Source organism: Impatiens glandulifera, chromosome 5 (genome assembly GCF_907164915.1).
Source record: "Impatiens glandulifera chromosome 5, dImpGla2.1, whole genome shotgun sequence".
NCBI lineage: Eukaryota > Viridiplantae > Streptophyta > Magnoliopsida > Ericales > Balsaminaceae > Impatiens > Impatiens glandulifera.
This window is the reverse complement of record NC_061866.1, coordinates 37,485,476-37,505,319: the sequence shown is the minus strand read 5'-3', so window position 1 is coordinate 37,505,319 and position 19,844 is coordinate 37,485,476. Positions and strand designations below refer to the sequence as shown.

The following is a 19,844-nucleotide window of genomic DNA, read 5'->3' as shown; positions in this document are numbered from 1 at the left end:
TTTTAAATTATTATTTTTTATTTTATTATTATATAAATACTTTTAAATTATTTTATGAAAAATATTCTCATTTTCTCAAAATATCATGATCATTATTTATTTTCTTCCTCTAAGTTATTGAAATAATCTCACAATCCAAACAAGCCCTTAGAAAAGTTAAAAAATCTTATTTTCAAACACATTAATTATACTTTTTATTTCTATCATTCAACTTTTTGGTTGTCAAATTCTCAAACACTATTTTTCTTTCTATATTCTACCTCAAGAACAATTCCAATAGTGTTTAGATTATTGTAATGAAAGATAATTAACTAATAAAAATTTAGACTTTTGTGTTTAGTGGACTAGTCTTACAAAGAAGAGTCCTCATTTAATTTTTGGGAGGCTGACAGAGTTTGGTTTATATTTACTATGACTTCAAAGAAGAAGAAATTAATTTGATCCCTAAACAGCCATGGTTATTCCTGGTTTTCTAACTACAATCCTTCTCCTTTCTTCTTTTAGTTCCTCTTCAGCTCAGCTGAATCGCCAAAACATAACGTTGGGATCCTTCCTCACCCCCACCAGTACTCGTAATTCCACTTGGCTATCCCCTTCAGGCCTCTACGCATTTGGGTTTTACAAGCAAGGCAACGGCTTCTACGTCGGAATATTCCTTGCCGGAATCCCCGAGAAAACAGTTGTATGGACTGCAAATCGAGACAATCCTCCCTTATCCAACAAAGTCACTCTGCTCTACGCTACTAACGGACGGCTGATATTGCAGCAACCTAGTGGCGAAACTACCCCACTGATCATGGATACTTCTTCTTCTTCTTCAGCCTCTGCCTTGATGCTCGATTCAGGTAACTTTGTTCTCTACAATTCAAATGGAGAACCCATCTGGCAGAGCTTTGAGAATCCAACAGATACCATCTTGGCAACTCAAAACCTTTCCAACAACAAAGAACTCGTCTCTGCAGAGTCGACCACAAATCCAGCCAGTGGGAGTTTTCGATTGAAGATGCAGACCGATGGGAATCTTGTTCAGTACCCCGTCCAAACGCCGGACACCCCCCCATATTCTTACTTTTCATCTTTCACTCATGGAAAAGGAGCGAGCGTGACTCTCAACCTTGAAAAGAACGGTCATCTCTATTTGTTCAATTCTACCATCATTCTAAGAAATTACTCTCAAGGCTCTGAAGATGATCATGATCAAATTTACTTGATGAGAATTGACCCAGATGGTATTTTTAGGGTTTATTCTCATGTTTCAAATTGGTCTGTTGTTTGGTCATCAAACACGGATCTTTGCACGCCAAAGGGTCGTTGTGGCTTAAATGGATACTGCGAATTGATCGATGATCAAGCTGATTGTCGTTGTCTTCCTGGTTTTGATTTTGTTAAGGCTGGAGACTGGAGCTCGGGCTGCGAGAGGGATTTCAATGTTGAGAGATGCAAAAGTGAGAAAGATGTGTCTACAATGAGTAGCCTAGCGAACACGACTTGGGAAGAGAATTCGAATTGGGTTATGTCACAAATAACCCAACAAGCTTGTGAACAAGTTTGTTTAGATGATTGTGATTGTCAAGTGGCACTATACAATGACGGAGTTTGTAGGAAGCAAAGGCTTCCTTTGCGATATGGAAGGAGGCAAATGGGAGATTCAAATATGGCTTTAGTCAAGACTCAAACGAGAACAGGCCATGGAAATACTGAAATTGTTCCTCCTAAACAAGAAACAGGATCTTCAAGGGTTGTTATGTTGAGCATTGGCTTATCTCTTTTTGTCCTAGTTTGTATTTTCTTGATTGCATCATGTTTTCTCTTCTATAGAAGTTGGTTGAGTGGTTACAGAAAGCTCCCCGCATACATGAACAATCGGTCTCTAGACTACATCCTCTCCCTGCATGAGAAAAGACCGAGTTGGGATGTAAGAATCAGGATTGTGCTCGACATTGTCAAGGGAATTCTTGATTTGTATGAAGAGTGTGAAAATGATCAAGTAATCCATGGCGATATAAGTCCTAAGATTATAATGATGGAAGAGTATAGGGTGATTAAAATAAGAGATTTTGGAATGGCAAATGTTCTTAAGCATGACAAAACGAAAACCTGCCTCACAGTGGGTGCAACCAGAGGATACATGGATCCAGAAAGGTTCATGACTAGTATGCCCACTGTCAAATCAGACGTGTACAGCTTTGGGATCGTTCTTTTGGAGATCATAACTTGGCGTCGATGGCTGAATTGGAGCCTACCGAAAGAAGAAGTTGTTCTAGTGAAAGGGAAATTTGATGGAATAACCCTCATAAGAGGGTTATTACCACTTTTAGCATGTCATTTATAATTTTATCATTTTTGACCTTCAGTTTTACCCTTTATTAAAAAAAAAAAAAAAAATTTGATTTTCATTCTCCTCCGTCGTTTCCCTTTCCCCAGTTCTCCTTTCACTCCCTCTCTCTCGTTTCCAACTTCCCGAAGACGACTGATCAACCCCGAAGACGACGACGACGACGAAAATCCCCCGAAACATCGACGACGTCCTCTCCCTCGAACCCTCCCTCGAACCCCGACGAGCTCCGACGACAAACAAGAGCCCCCGATGAGAATCTCAACTCCAGAACGTCGAAGGTGAGTTTATCTTCCCCGTTTCTATCCGTTTCTATCCGTTTCTATCCGTTTCTATCCTAGTTCTCCGTTTTATATCCATGCATGCTATAATGGAGGAATGGTTTAGGGTATTGTTTAGGTTTAGGTATGTGTTTAGGTTTATGTAGTGTTTATTGTTTAGGTTTATTGTTTAGGTTTAGTTTTGGGTTTAAAATGCTTCTGTCGAAGGCTGTTGCAGGGTTTTGGGTTTATTGTCGATGGCGACGATGCATTTTCGCAGGCGACAGTGCATCTGTCGCAGACGACGGTGCATCTGTCGCAGTCGACGATGCATCTGTCGCAGGCAGAATATACTATTGCAGAATATCTGTTGTAGGGTTTTGGGTTTATTGTTGATGAAGAGGCTGTTGATGGTTTGGAGATCAACAAAGAAGCCGAGCAGAATGAAAACAAAGATGAAGAGGCTGCAGCAGTTGTTGATAAGAATGCTGAGTTGGGAAAGAAAGAATTGGCCACGAAGAAGAAGAAGAAGGTGGTTTTGGCCAAAAATAGGTTGCAGCAGTTGAGCAAGAAAAGGAAGATGAATGAAGAGGCTGACATGGGAAAGATGAATGATGAAGAGGCTGACATGGGAAAGAAGAATCATGAAGAGGCTGACTTGGGAAAGAAGAATGATGAAGAGGCTGAGTTGGGAAAGAAGAATGATGATGTATTGGTATTGACTCCAACAAAATTTCAGGGACAGAGTTTTCGGAGAAAGAAGAGGTCCAAACAATTGGGGAACTATACAGATCCTAATGGAAAATCCTTTAAACTCATTGATCCAGTAACTGTAAATCCTCTTTTAGATTATGATAGTGAACTGTTTGATGATTTGAAACAATGGCTGAAGCTGGAGGATGAAGACAAGATAATAATATAAAATAAATTAATTTAAATATGTTACAAATGTAAATATTAAGTGAAGTTTGCTTCACTTCTATCGGCGCTGAAAATATTGAGCGAAGCAATCTTCACCTGGTAGTGCTTGTTTCACTCATTTGAGTGCTGTAAATCCTCAGGTGAAGCTTGCTTCACCTGGTAGTGCTTGTTTTTTTTTTTTTGCTGACTTACATGAAGGTATAAATGCTCTTACATTAACATATAAATGTTTTTACATAAATGTGTTAATGATTTTACATGAACATTTATATATATTTAATATATAAATATAGAAAATATAAAATAATTTAAATAATTTTTTTAAAATATCTTACAAATAAATTTAAAAATATTTTGTTTTACAAATTTATTTAAATATATTACAAAAAAATTTTAACATGTTATATATATATATTTAATATATAATAATATAAAATAATTAAAATAAATTAATTTAAATATCTTACAAATGTAAATATTAAGTGAAGTTTGCTTCACTTCTATCAGCGCTGTAAATATTGAGCGAAGCAATCTTCACCTGGTAGTGCTTGTTTTTTTTTTTTTTTGCTGACTTACATGAAGGTATAAATGCTCTTACATTAACATATAAATGTTTTTACATAAATGTGTTAATGATTTTACATGAACATTTATATATATTTAATATATAATTATAGAAAATATAAAATAATTTAAATAATTTTTTAAAATATCTTACAAATAAATTTAAAAATATTTTGTTTTACAAATTTATTTAAATATATTACAAAAATTTTTTAACATGTTGTTATATATATATTTAATATATAATAATATAAAATAATTAAAATAAATTAATTTAAATATCTTACAAATGTAAATATTAAGTGAAGTTTGCTTCACTTCTATCAGCGCTGTAAATATTGAGCGAAGCAATCTTCACCTGGTAGTGCTTGTTTCACTCATTTGAGTGCTGTAAATCCTCAGGTGAAGCTTGCTTCACCTGGTAGTGCTTGTTTTTTTTTTTTTTGCTGACTTACATGAAGGTATAAATGCTCTTACATTAACATATAAATGTTTTTACATAAATGTGTTAATGATTTTACATGAACATTTATATATATTTAATATATAATTATAGAAAATATAAAATAATTTAAATAATTTTTTTAAAATATCTTATAAATAAATTTAAAAATATTTTGTTTTACAAATTTATTTAAATATATTATAAAAAAATTTTAACATGTTGTTATATATATATATATATTTAATATATAATAATATAAAATAATTAAAATAAATTAATTTAAATATCTTACAAATGTAAATATTAAGTGAAGTTTGCTTCACTTCTATCAGCGCTGTAAATATTGAGCGAAGCAATCTTCACCTGGTAGTGCTTGTTTCACTCATTTGAGTGCTGTAAATCCTCAGGTGAAGCTTGCTTCACCTGGTAGTACTTGGTTTTTTTTTTTGCTGACTTACATGAAGGTATAAATGCTCTTACATTAACATATAAATGTTTTTACATAAATGTGTTAATGATTTTACATGAACATTTATATATATTTAATATATAATTATAGAAAATATAAAATAATTTAAATAATTTTTTTAAAATATCTTACAAATAAATTTAAAAATATTTTGTTTTACAAATTTATTTAAATATATTACAAAAAATTTTTAACATGTTGTTATATATATATTTAATATATAATAATATAAAATAATTAAAATAAATTAATTTAAATATCTTACAAATGTAAATATTAAGTGAAGTTTGATTCACTTCTTTCAGCGTTGTAAATATTGAGTGAAGCAAGTTTCACTTGGTACATACAAAAACAGAGGTACACCCCATTCGGTAGCAGAAGATCTGAGTTGCAAAAACAGTTTGATCAAAACCCTACCCCTAAAACAGTTTGATGTACATACAAAAACGGTTTGATCAAAACCCTAAAACAGTTTCATGCCAAAGATTGGGCACTTGATTGTGAAGGTTGTGTAGATTGGACACTTGATTGTGAAGGTCTTGCAGTAGATGGTGCAGGCATCACTGCTGAGCATGTTGCTCTATTATGACCTAGACCGCCACATGAGCCGCACCGTCTCCGTTCTTTACGAACCTCACCTTGTGATGATCTACGTTTTGTTGTTGGTCGTCCTTTCTTAATCTACATTTTCCGGCTCAAAAACATTTTGCTCCTCACATACATCTCTCTGCTCAAAAACATCTTGCTGCTCAAATATATCTCGCTGCTCAAACACATCCTGCTGCTCAAACACATGCTCAGATACATCTTGTTGCCTTAGGAATACATCTTGTTGACTTGGGAATACATCTTGTTGCTCAAACACATCTTGCTGCTCAGATACATCTTGTTGTCTTGGGAATACATCTTGTTGACTTGGGAATACATCTTGTTGACTTGGGAATACATCTTGCTGCTCAAACACATCTCGATGCCTTGGTAACATATCTTGTTGACAGTGCATCTGTCGCAGGCGGGAAATGCATATGTCGTATGCGACAGATGCACTGTCGCCTGCGACAGATGCATTTCCCGCCTGCGACAGATGCACTGTCGTCTGCGACAGATGCATTGTCGCCTGCGACAGATGCACTGTCGCCTTCGTCACCTTCGTCGGATGTATATTTCACTGTAAAACAAATCAGCCAAGCTCTAAAACCATTATTCCATGACCTAACCTACATCCTAGACTCTAAACGACAAAACCCTAAAACGACGAAGGTCTAACCTGAATGTTGAAGACGTTCCAGTTTTGTTGATGATGAAGGAAGGATCCGTTGATGATGAAGGAAGCTTGATGATGAAGGAAGCTTGATGATGAAGAACCTTGATGATGATGAAGGAAGGACGGGAAAGGACGGTTGGTGGAGAGGAGGGAAAGGGGAGAAGAAAGTGACATTTCAGTAACTGAAAGGCGCACTACTGATTTGATTTTTTTTTTTTTAAATAAAGGGTAAAACTGACCTTTTGCCTCGGCAAAAGGTCAAAAATGATAAAATTATAAATGACATGTTAAAAGTGGTAATAACCCTCTTATGAGGGTTATTCCATCAAATTTCCCTAGTGAAATGGGTTTGGTCGTGCTTCGAGTTGGGTGAGTTGCAAAAGCTAGTTGGAGATGTGGATTTTGACATGAAGATGCTGGAAAAGATGGTGAAAGTAGCAATTTGGTGTATACAAGAAGAGCCATCACTTAGGCCTACTATGAAGGAGGTTCTTCTTATGTTGGAAGGGACTGTGGATATTCCTGTGCCTTCCAGCCCAACTTCCTTGTGCAGAAACATTTAGCTCATTCATACAAACTTATATTTAGTTTTTTTCAATAATCTGATAATTTTTTTTTGGATACAAATTAATCATAATATACCCATAATATGTTCTCTTCTTTTAGAAGAGACTAAAGAGACACTTCGCAATTATTAATTTATTACCCTCCGCTTTCATTCAAAGTAGACTCGAACATAATCTTTTTAGGTCGACTTTTGGTTTGAGTACATCATTATTTTAACTATTTAATATTTTATTTGATATTATTTTTCTGTTTGAAAATTTTCAATAACTATTCGATTAGGAACTACATATTTTATTTTACAATTTAATAGGACATATTGTAACATTAAAGACTAATGCACTCATATTGAGGGTTGCTAAGATAAATTAGGTTTTTTAGGTTTTTTTTATGTTCTTAAGCTTTTATTTTCAAATAAAGTGTACACATTCATTTTATTTCCAAAATTTATAATTTTTTTAATTTTATGTAACATAGAATAATTTTTCAAATATTTATATATGACTCATTTTACATGATTACCAATTAAAATAATTATTTTCTTATCAACGTATCACTCAATTATTAAATTAATTATTTAAAATGTGTTACAAATAAAATTAATAATACATTTTAAAATATAACTAAAATTAAATCAAATCTAATAAATAAAAAATTAACATTTTTCTTTTTTTTTCTTTTAACCCATTACAAAACCCATAATAAATACACTTCACATCCACTTGAACCATTTCTATTAATATCATTTTCGGTATAAATTAAACTCGTGACTTTTTGATCTCTTAAGTTGACTTTTTCTATTTATTCATTTTGGTGGGATTGACTTAACAAAATACTAGTCAAGATGTTAAAGATACATATTGATATGGGTACTTTTAAGAATCTTACCTAGGAAAATACATTTTTTTAGAAGAAATAGTATGACAATTCACGTCTATTGACTTTCACTTGAACCATTTCTATTCAAAGCGTTTTCGGTGTGAATCTAACTCGTGACATTTTGGTCTCTTAAGTCGACTCTTTCACTGGGTCATTTTGGTGGGGTTGACCTAGCAAAATACTAGTCAAGATGTTAAAGATACCTATTGATATAAGTAATTTTAAGAATCTTGACCTAGGAAAATACTCTTTTTAAAGAGAAATAATATGACACTTCACATCCATTGACATCTACTTGAAACCACTTATATTCAAAATGATTTTGGTATGAATCGAACCCGTGATATTTTAATCTTTAAGGTTAACTCTTTCCACTAAGTTATTTTGGTGGGGTAGGTTGACCTAGGAAAATATTTTTATTCTTTCTTTTTTTAAGGAGAAATAGTACGACACTTCACATCTATTGACCTACACTTGATCAACCACTTTTATTCAAAGCGCTTTCAGTGTGAATCATGACATTTTGATATCTTAAATAGACTCTTTCTACTAAATTATTGGTGGGGTTGACCTAGCAAAATACTAGTTAAGATTATAAAAAAGTGTGACTTACAAATGATAGTTACAATTTTTATTAGGCTGTTTTTTTGGGAAATTTGATGAAATGGCCCTACTAATAGCCTTAATTCCAAAAAAGGCTCGCGCCTGATAATGTTTGCAAAATGAGCTTTTTTGCCTTATGAAAAGTCTATAATACCCCTCGTGCACCTGTTTTATCGCTCAATTACGAGAAATGTCATTCACACATTTTCATCTAAAAAGCGTGAGTTGATTAACGCGTTTTACGTGAATGGTATATTTCTCGCATTTGGTATTTCTCATTTGGTATTTCTCGCATTTGGTATATTTCTTGCATTTGATGTATTTCTCGCATTTGGTATATTTCTCGCATTTGATGTATTTCTCGCATTTGGTATATTTCTCGTATTTTGTAGAAAGTGAATATACCAAATTTTGGTGACCATAATCTTCAGCCATATGTTTTCAACTCATCTGTATTTTGGCATATATGTCTCATGGAGTATCACAACCAAACATTCTAGCCTATCACAAATTTTAGCTCATGGAGTATCACAACCAAACATTTGGTAGAAAAATGGAATGCCTACAAATTTTTACATTCAAGACTATCACAACCAAACATTTTAACTATTGAGACATTTTACATTAACTTTGTTCTTTTATATTGGGACATTTTACAATAATTTTGTTCGATTTTGCTTACTAATGATAAATTTTAATCTGTCTTTGGAGATAACTAAGAACATCCGACCAACATAGAAAGGATGTTTAAAGAAATTTTCATTCATTCTTTGATAAATACTTCCACATGGAATTTAAGAGGCATTTTTGTGTATTTTTTACATTTAATATATTTGTCTATTCAATATGTTTTCTTTACTAGTATGATTTTAGAAATAATAAAATAAGTTTGTAAGCAAAACCCACTACTTGCCAAGAATAAAAATAATATCTTAGAACAATTTCAATGCATTTTTAGTATTACTAGATAACAACTTAGGGCACTGAAAGACTTAAATGATAAGTATGAAGTTTACAATACAGCTAACAAGTATTGTTTTCACATAGGTCTTCTAGAAACATACAAAAAAAATAAAGAAACCAAGCCTTTGGGAAGCAGCATCCCTGAAATGGATTACGGTTTGAATCCTTTGTATCTTCACACGGTAGCATGTTTGAACTTTGCATCGTACTCATACGGTTGCTGTACATCAAAACAATAAAAAAAATATACATAATCATACACTAGCTTGGCAGGATTAAATAAATTACCAATAAAAATAGGATAAAAAAAGAGGCTTACCAAAAATACTGTTGAGATCATCTTGCGTACAAACCACCTCTTATGCATTGTAGAAGCTTGAATGGTTTCGAATTGAAGATATACATAACCAGCACTATTCCTGTATTCAGTGAATTGGGGATTATCAAATCAGTTTTAAAGTAAGCTAAATTCAATAATATTCCTGCATATTATTTTCCGATATCAAATGCATCAATAAACATACTTGTCAACATGAATATGCAGAACTAACCATATTTGGAACATTCTGCCTCAACACCATCTTTGATTTCCAAATCATACTCTAGGTCCATCTGCAACATAGTTGTAAAATCAAGTCTCAAAACAGAAAAGAAAAAAAAAAGTGATTTGGAAAAAAAGAAGAAAAAAATACCTCCATGGTCGGATCAAACATATTCTTCAAGAGGAGACATTCACTAGGGATTCCAATAGGCTCCGACACCACAACTGTTGGAAGAAGTGCGGTAGGAATGGAAGCTTGTCCATTCATGGGTAAGGGTAAGGTAATAGCCTGTTGACCTGAAGCTACCCCATTTAGCGTTGGTACTCCAAGAGACCCCGTAATACTAAAAGAACATCATATGATAATAAGATCTCTAAGAATGAACTTGATCAAATTCAAAACTCTTTAGATCAAATTCAAAGCAGCAGTAGGCACAACAAATAAACTTACCTGGACAACATTGAATTTATAATAGGACCGTGCAGTTGCTCCCATCGTCGCAGTTGTATTTCCATAATAATCATTTCTAATAGAGATAATGTCATTGCAGCCTGAGTATAGCGGGTCATCATCAAAGCTAGTTCATTGGCTAATCAAAGTTAAAACAGAATCTTATAAATCATCATCACAGAACTGATTATCTAAATCAATGAAAAGTTAATCTTAAGATCACCAGGTAGCTTTGATACTAGAGCCTCAGCAAAATCGGTGATAGCATGATGCAAATAGTGTTGAAATTAATGTTTTTAATTAAAATTAATATTTTTACTTAATTATGGTATTGATTAGGAAAATATTGGGAGGTTATAAGTTACAATATTTAATTCTAAGATAGTGAAAAGATTTTGATCTTTATTATATATTTACCTTGTAATGGGATGATTGAAGAATATAACAAAATAATAATATTTCATTTTCCTTTTGTAACATTGCTTCCTTATTTTTCTCTTCAACCCAACATAGTGGTATCAGAGCTTCGAGATCGATCCATGGCGATGCTAGGAGATTCTTGGCCGATATGAGGAGCTCAAATCGTTTTCGACGGAGAAGATTATGATTATTAGAGTGTTATGATGAAGATACTCCTAGTCTCACAAGATCAGTGGGATTTGGTGGAGAACGGACACACTGAAGATCAGGATGCCGCAGGATCATCAGATCGTTCATCCAATAAAAAGTTAAAGGAGAACAAAAAGAAAGATGCGAAGGCCTTATTTATTATTCAATAAAGTATTTTTCGTAAGCTTTTTCCGAGAATAATAGGGGTTAATACATCAAAGGAAGCGTGGAATATATTGCAAAAGGAATTTGAAGGGAGCGACAAAATGAAGACAGTGAAGCTCCTGACTCTCAAACGAGAGTTTCAAAATTTAAGGATGAAGGAGAAAGAAACTCTACAAGAGTACTTCTCAAGGGTGATCGAAGTTATAAATCAAATCAAGTGTCTTGGCGATGACTTGACCGACAAAACGGTTTGCGAGAAGATCTTGATAAGTCTTTCTCCAAAGTATGACAATATGGTGGCCATTATTGAAGAAATGAAAGACCTCTCGTCACTCGGTATTCAGGATTTGATGGGTTCTCTTGAGATGCATGAACAACGGATGAAGCGACATACCGAAGCTTCCCTCGAAAGTTCCTTTCAATCGAAAATTGAGTGTAAAAGAAGATTCTACTAAAAGCTTGAGTAAACGTCAATATTCTCGTGGCGATGGAAGTTATGGAAGAGGTCGAGGGCGTGGCCGAGGGGGAGGTAGAAACTTCCATGATAACAAATTTTGCCATCATTATAAAAGATTGGGTCACATTGAAGAAGACTGTTATCATAAAGGTAAACCTCAATGTTTTAATTGCAAGAGGTTTGGTCATATGCAAAAGGATTGTCGAGATCAAATAAGAGAGCAGGCCAATTATACCGACGAGAAAAGGAATTGTGAAAGTGATGGAAGCACATTTTTTGCATGTCAAGCGGCTATCGAAAAAAATGATAACGAGTGGTATGTTGATAGTGGGTGCAACAATCACATGACCAGAGATGAGTCGATTTTTTGCAAAATGAACAAGAGTGACGCAACTCGGATCACAATGGGTAATGGTGCTGTGGTGAAATCAAATGGAAGAGGTACGATCGCCGTAGATTCAAAGAAAGGTAAATTGCTAATCCATGATGTGTTGTTTGTTCCGGATTTAGCTCAAAATTTGTTGAGTGTTGGGCAACTTATGCAAAATAATCATGCATTATACTTAGATGATGATTATTGTAAAAATTTTGACAAGAAAAATAATAGAGAGTTGATTGCGGTTGTCAAGATGGAGAGAAATCGAAATTTTCCATTTAATTTTAAACCTGCAAGTTGTGTATCGATGAAGGTCAATGTTGAAGATATGTCATGGTTGTGGAATAAACGGCTTGGGCATTTGAACTTTGAGAGTTTGAAATTGCTAAGCAAAAAAATATGGTGTATGGGTTGCCAAATATTAACGACAAGCATGATGTTTGCGAGGCATGTGCTCTTGGTAAAATCCATCGAGAGATGTTTCCGAAAGAGAAAGCATGGAGAGCAAAATCATTGTTGGAGCTCATTCACACCGATATTTGTGGTCCGATGTCCAAAAACTCTCACGGAGGTAACAAATATTTTTTCACTTTTATCGACGATTTTTCAAGAATGTGTTGGTCTATTTTTTGAGGCAAAAATCAGAAGCACATTATTTTTTCAAGAAGTTTCAAAGAATGGCTGAGAGACAAAGTGGTAAGGTGATTAAAAGGTTAAGAAGTGATAGAGGAGGAGAATACAACTCGAAGGAGTTCGAGAAATATTGTGAAGATATTGGTCTTGAAAGACAATTGATGACGAGTTATACTCCAGAACAAAATGGCGTTGCGGAGAGGAAGAATCGAACAATTGTTGAGATGGAGAGAACCATGATGAATGCAAAGGGGTTACCATTGACTTTTTGGGCCGAAGCAACTTATACAGTAGTTTATTTGTTGAATCGATGTCCGACAAAGGCGGTTGAAAACAAGACACCATTCGAGGCATGGTTCGGGGGTAGATAGTCGTCGGTCAATCACTTGAAAGTGTTCGAATCCATTTGCTATGCTCATGTCCCGAAGCAAATGAGAAACAAACTTGAAGATAAAGGTGAAAAATGTATATTCGTTGGCTATAACATCAAGTCAAAGGAATATCGACTTTTTAGCTTGAAGAAAAATAAGGTGATTGAAAGTCGGGATGTGATCTTTAATGAAAAAGAACAATGGGATTGTTAAGAGAAAGGTGTTGAGGATGTACAGATGCCGGTTTTTGAAGAAAATCGGAGGGAGTCATCTAGACAAGTCAATGAAAGTGGTTATGAAGAAAGTGAGCATCAACAATCTCCGACACCACAACCCGGGGCGAGTTCATCCACTCCGATCCTTACTTCGGTAAAAACGAGAAATTTAAACGACATATATGCTCGATGTAATTTCTGTGTTGTAGAATCCGAAAGATTTGAACAAGCTATTCAAGAGGAGATTTGGGTGAAAGCGATGGAAGAAGAAATCAACATGATCGAAAAAATGAAACTTGGGAGTTATTAGAGAAGCCGAAAGAAAAAGATGTGATTGGGTTGAAGTGGATTTATAAGACGAAAATGAGTCCCGATGGTTTTGTTAAAAAATGCAAGGCAAGATTGGTGGCAAAAGGGTATTTTCAACAACCCGGAGTCGACTATCATGAGACATTTGCACCAGTTGCGAGACACGAAACGATAAGGATGTTGATTGCATTAGCCTCTCACAAAGTATTGAAGCTTTACCAACTTGATGTGAAATCTGCATTCTTGAATGGAGTATTGAAAGAAGAGGTGTATGTGGTAAAACCTCAAGGCTTCAATGTTGAAGGAGAAGAAGAAAAAGTATACAAGTTGAAGAAAGCGTTGTACGGATTGAAGCAAGCACCTCGTGCTTGGTATGGAAATATCGATGAGTATTTCTCTAAAAGAGGAATTTTCAGGAGTCATAGCGAGCCGACACTCTACATCAAGCATGGTGAATCTGGTATGCTCATAGTCTCTCTTTATGTTGATGACTTGATTTTTACTGGAATGATGAAAACATGATTAATGAGTTCAAAACTGATATGATGAAGAAATATGAGATGAATGATTTGGGTTTGTTACATTATTTCTTGGGTATTGAGATTGATCAAAATGATGGAGGTGTGTTTATTTGTCAAAAGAAGTGTGCTCAAAGCATTCATTCAAAATTTAAAATGGAGAATTGTAATCCCATGATGACTTCATTGGTAGTAAATGAGAAGTTGGTGAAAGATGATGGTAGTGGTGATGCTGATGCGGTACAATATAGAAGTCTGGTTGGGAGTTTGTTTTACCTTACGACTACGAGACCCGATATCATGTATGCTACGGGTTTATTATCTCGGTTTATGCACCGACCAAGCAAAATTCATCTTGGAGTTGCAAAGAGAGTGTTGTGATACATTAAAGGACCATGGAGTATGGTATCATGTTTGAAAGAAATGATAGTGAAATATTGAGTTGTTTGGGTTTTGTGATAGCGATTGGGCTGGAAGCATGGATGACATGAAGAGTACATCCGGGTATTGTTATTCACTCGGTTCAGGTATTTTTTTCATGGGTGTCGAAAAGCAAGAGAGAGTTGCACATTCCTCCGCTGAAGCCGAATACGTATCGGAAAACGAAGTAACCAAACAAGTGGTTTGGTTAAGGAAGATTTTAGAAGACATGGGGGAGAAAGAAGTTATGGCTACGGTTCTTTTTTGCGATAGCAAATCGGCAATTGCTATGTCAAAAAATGCGGTATTTCATAGTCGAACAAAACACATCAACCTCAAACATCACTACATTCGTGAAGCAGTGGATGATGAAGAAGTGATGATCAAGCGCGTAAAGACCGGAGATCAACTTGCAGATATCTTCACTAAAACACTTCCTTTAAACAAATTCGTCTACTTACGAGATTTGTTAGGCATGAACAACAAAAACATTAAGGGGGAGTGTTGAAATTAATGTTTTTAATTAAAATTAATATTTTTATTTAATTATGATATTGATTAGGATAATATTGGGAGGTTATAAGTTACAATATTTAATTCAAAGATAGTGAAAAGATTTTGATCTTTATTATATATTATTTACCTTGTAATGGGATGATTAAAGAATATAACAAAATAGTAATATTTCATTTTCCTTTTGTAACATTCTTTCCTTATTTTTCTCTTCAACCCAACAAATAGAAGTAGAATGTTGCAACCGCTTCATCTGGCTAACAACAGCATCAAGCACATCTGGATGACAATGGCCACAGCTAACCGTTGCAATTCCCCCAAACGCATCTAGATATGGACGTCCATCCTCATCAAACAAGTACTGCATTTTTTCATCTACCAAATTTATCTACAGAAATCACAAAATATACACTAATCAGAATTCAACTTCAATCCTAGGTTAAATCAATTACAAACAGAGACATCTAGAGGCGGAGAAGATTGAATATCAACCTTGTTTCATCCCAAATTCTTCAGTAAATTAAAACCGAATCAATATCACCTCTTAACAGGACATTTAATGAGAGAAACATCGTTCATTCAGATGCTACATTGAATAACCGTCACCGAAATACATATATAATGAATGAAATCGAAATATGTAAACTCTTACAGGATCCTTATACAGATGGAAGACGAAAGGGTTGAGGAACTGGTGGCGTTTCGATAAGACTTGAGCGGCAGATGGACCATTGTAGGGAGGCGGTGATTTATCGCATGGAGGCATCTTAGGAATCGCGTCCTCTGTCTTCAGAAGAGCCGTAGAGTAATTGGCAAATCGCTCAGTCGCGATGCGAAGATATCTAGAGATGAATGCATCGCGATCACGTCCTCCATTGGAGATTGTTCTTTCGTAGTCTATTGTAGATCGATATGAAACCCTAGTCGTTTTCATATATTTTACAAATGTCTGAATCTCAATATATATACTCAGATGTGCGAGCATTACATTAAGTGCGAGAATCGTGTAATGCTCGAATGTTGATGTGCGAGAATCACATATACGAGAATCATGTAATGCTCGCATGTTGATGTGCGAGAATTATATTATTCTCGCATATGTAATTCTCGCACTTCAACAATAAATGGGTTATCGGGGGCATTGCGGTCATTTTACAGGGCAAAAAGGCCCTTCTTGCCAACTTTATCAAACGTGGGCCTTTTTTGGAATTAGGCCTCCTATGAGGGTCATTTCATTAAATTTCCCATTTTTTTTAGTGATCTCTCTTATAATTTTGTTTTTGATCTCAACTAGTTTCATTTGTTATAAAAGAGTTCCAATCATGGTTATAAAAAGTTTATCAAAAACTTTTTCTAGTTTTATCTAAAAAGTTAAAAATGTTGAATGGCCTTGCAGTCACTTAAAAATATTTCCATATATGAGGCGAACCGAAGATTTGACAACCGATACGCCTCCAACGATCAATGAAGCAATTCATATCTCAAACAACTAATGAAGCAATTCGAATTAAGAAAGTTGTTACTTTAGTGGTTTTTAGCATTATTGATCAAGTTATGGCCTGGTAGAGACGGCCATATTTTGGATTGATTCCAACACTATCAATTTGCAGTTACAGTAGAAAAGATCAAATAAGATATTGAATACTTAAACATATATGGATGCATATGAATGTATGGGGTTTGTAATGAAAGCACAAACATCAAATATCCCAAGAAACTAAAATATAGATGTTTAGATGACCTAAATGATGCTGAAAAAGGAAGTTGGGCTAGGAGGCACAGGAATAGCCACAGTCCCTTCCAACATGAGAAGAACCTTCTTCATAGAAGGCCTAAGTGATGGCTCCTCTTGTATGCACCAAATTCCCACTTTCACCATCCTTTTCAGCATCTTCATGTCCACTTCCTCCTCTCCAACTAGCTTTTGCAGTTCACCAGCCTCAAAGCACGAGTAGACCCATTCCTCTAGAATAGCTTCTTCTTCCGATAGGCTCCAATTCAGACACCGACGACAAGTTATGATCTCCAAAAGAACTATCCCAAAGCTGTAGACATCTGCTTTCACAGTAATGGGCAAATTCCTGTGCCATTCTGGAGCCACGTATCCTCTGGTCCCCCTAATTGCAGTGTAGGTTTTGGTTTGATCATGCTGAAGAAGCTTTGCCATTCCGAAATCAGATATTTTAATCACCCTATACTCATCCATCAGTATATTCTGAGGCTTTATATCGCAATGGATTATCTGAGTCTCACACTCTTCGTGCAAATAAAGGATTCCTTTGACAACGTCCAGCGCAATCCTAATTCTTTCATCCCAAAACGGCCTTTTCTCAGGCGTGAAGAGGTTGTCAGCTAAAGACCCATTGCTCATGAACTCGACCGCCAAGAGTTTGTTTGTACCGTCGTGACAATAACCTATTAAGCGTAAGAGATTTCGATGATGGGTTTTTCCAATCACCTTCATTTCATTAAGGAATTCCATCTCCCCTTCTTTCGAAACCTTCTCCAACTTCTTCACAGCTATGGATGTCCCGTTGTGAGGTAGTGTTCCCTTGTACACTACGCCTGATGCACCTTTCCCCAATTCTTCTTTGAACCCATCTGTGATCTGCTCGAGCTCTAAGTATGAGAACTCTCGTGGAGCGATATCTTCTCCTAAATCGGCTATACCCATACGCGGGGGTGTTCTGTAACCATTCAACCTACTTCTATAGAATAAAAATCCCGATGCAATCAAGAAAATACAAGATAGAACAACAAGAGATGAGCTGATGCTCAACATAACAACCTCGGAATGTCTTGATTTTTGTTTGGGAGGAACGAAAATATCGTTATTTCCATCATCGGTTCTTGTTTGAATCTTAACTAAAGCCATGTTTGAATCTGTCATTAGCCTCCTTCCATAACGCAAAGGAAGCTTTTGCTTCCGACACTCTCCGTCCTTATATTGTGCCACTTGACAATTGCAATCATCTAAACAAGCTTGTTCACAAACTTGTTGAGTTGTTTGTGACATAACCCAATACGAATTCTCTTCCCAAATCAAGTTCCCTATGCTTTTCATTGTAGACATATCTTTCTCGCTTTTGCAGTTGTCAACATTGAATTTCCTCTCGCAGCCGGAGCTCCAGTTTCCAGTGCTAACAAAATCAAATCCGGGTAGGCAACGACAATCAACTTTATCATCGAGCAAAATACAGAACCCGTTTAGGCCGCAAAGCCCCATTGGCTCGCAAAGATCCGTGGTTGATGACCAAGCAACATACCAATTTGAAACATGAGAATATACCCTGAAAATACCATCTGGGTCAATTCTCATCAAGTAAATTGTAGCATCGTCATCTGTAAAGCCATCTGTGACATTTCTTATAATGGTGGTGGAATTCAACAAATAGAGGTAACCGTTTTTTTTCAAAGTTAAGGGTCATGTTGTTTCCTTTTCCAAAACTGGTAGTTGAATAATATGCGTATGGGCGGGTGTCCGGCGTTTGGACAGGGTACTGAACAAGATTCCCATCTGCCTGCATCTTCAATCGAAAAATCCCACTGGCTGGATTTGTGATAGACTCTGCTGAGAAGAGCTCTTTGTTCCTGGTAAGGCGTTGGGTTGGCAAAATGGTATCCGTTGGATTGTCAAAGCTCTGCCAGATGGTTTCTCCATTCGAATTGTAGAGAACAAAGTTGCCGGAATCGAGCATGGAGGCGTAGGCCGAAGAAGAAGTATCCATGAATGTGGTATTTTGGTTGTCAAGTTGCTGTAATATCAGCCGTCCGTTAGTAGCGAAGTGCAAAGTGACATCGCTGGATAAGGGAGGGTCGTCTCGATTTGCAGTCCATACAACTGTTTTCTCGGGGATTCCGGCAATGAATATTCCGACGTAGTAGCCGTTGCCGGCGTTCTGTTGCTTGTAAAATCCAAATGCGTAGAGGCCTGAAGGGGATAGCCAATTGGAGTTAGTTCCGGTGGGTGTGAGGGAGGATCCCAGTGTTATGTTTTGGGGATTCAGCTGAGCTGAAGTGAGACAAAATGAAGAAAGGAGAAGGGTTAGAATTAGGAAAGAAGGAATAGCCATGGCTTCTATCTGGGGATCAAATTCAAGCTAATTCTATATATGCATGTTCATGCAGACTCTTCTTTCTAAATATATATAAACATATCTCTATCTATCCCAAAAGAAACATGTGGACCCTTCAAGACTGGTCCACTCAACACACAAGTCTTTATTTGAGAATTGAGAACCTTGAATACGGTGTTCACACTGATTTTAAGTCATAAATATAACACTTCTACTTTTAATAAAGTCATAGTTTAGTGGTAAAAGTGGGGCTTAAGAGCCTAAAGGTCAAAGATTAGATTTCATCTGTTTTAAATTTAAGTGGGTACATGATTGTGAAGACATAATTCTCCTTTATTTAAAAATAAATAAAAATCTAACAAAGTCTAGAGACCAAACATTGAGTTATAAAAAAAAAAAAAAATCTAATAAAGTCTTGAGACCAAACATCAAGCAAGGTTCCTTAGTGACCAAAATATTTTAAATATAAATTTAGACGTGTACATGGGGCTACAGTCTTATTTAATCATATTTTTTTAAATATAATTTAAAAATAAAAATAAGAAAATAATACAAATACATCACTTAATAGGTTATCGAGCCTGTAAATCTTCGAGAAGAGCAAACATGATTTGATATTTATTTTATTTAATAATAACATCAATATGATTAATCAAATAAATATTTTTTTGTGATGTTTCAAGACTCAATATATAATCACCAATTAAAATTCTATTATCACATAATATGTACTAAAATATTAATATTTGTACAAAATATCTTGTGCAAACAATTCATGATATTTGGATCTTGTACAAAGATTAATATATAAATCAAAAACATTAACCTAAAACATAATTGTAAGAAGTGAAAATAATGTGTAACGGATTGTTATCGAAATATTAAAATATAAACACATAGGTGATTTCAAGATAATTAAGCAA

At 35.1% G+C, this 19,844-nt stretch overlaps 1 protein-coding gene and 1 pseudogene across 1 annotated transcript; one reads left to right on the top strand and one right to left on the bottom strand.

Annotated features, from left to right (window-relative positions):
* Nucleotides 1–399: 399 nt before the first annotated feature.
* Nucleotides 400–6,939, top strand: LOC124940030 (G-type lectin S-receptor-like serine/threonine-protein kinase LECRK1). Its single transcript, XM_047480508.1, has 2 exons — nt 400–2,260; nt 6,594–6,939. The coding sequence occupies exons 1-2, from the start codon at nt 455–457 to the stop codon at nt 6,819–6,821; spliced, it is 2,034 nt and encodes a 677-aa protein (XP_047336464.1). The 5' UTR covers nt 400–454; the 3' UTR covers nt 6,822–6,939.
* Nucleotides 6,940–16,427: 9,488 nt separating this feature from the next.
* Nucleotides 16,428–18,953, bottom strand: LOC124937482 (annotated as a pseudogene).
* Nucleotides 18,954–19,844: the final 891 nt, after the last annotated feature.

Coding starts and splice junctions, on each gene's coding strand:
- LOC124940030 (XM_047480508.1), top strand. CDS start 455: ATGGTTATTCCTGGTTTTCTAACTACAATCCTTCTCCTTTCTTCTTTT. Junction 2,261..6,593: donor TACCGAAAGAAGAAGTTGTT/CTAGTGAAAGGG, acceptor CATCAAATTTCC/CTAGTGAAATGGGTTTGGTC.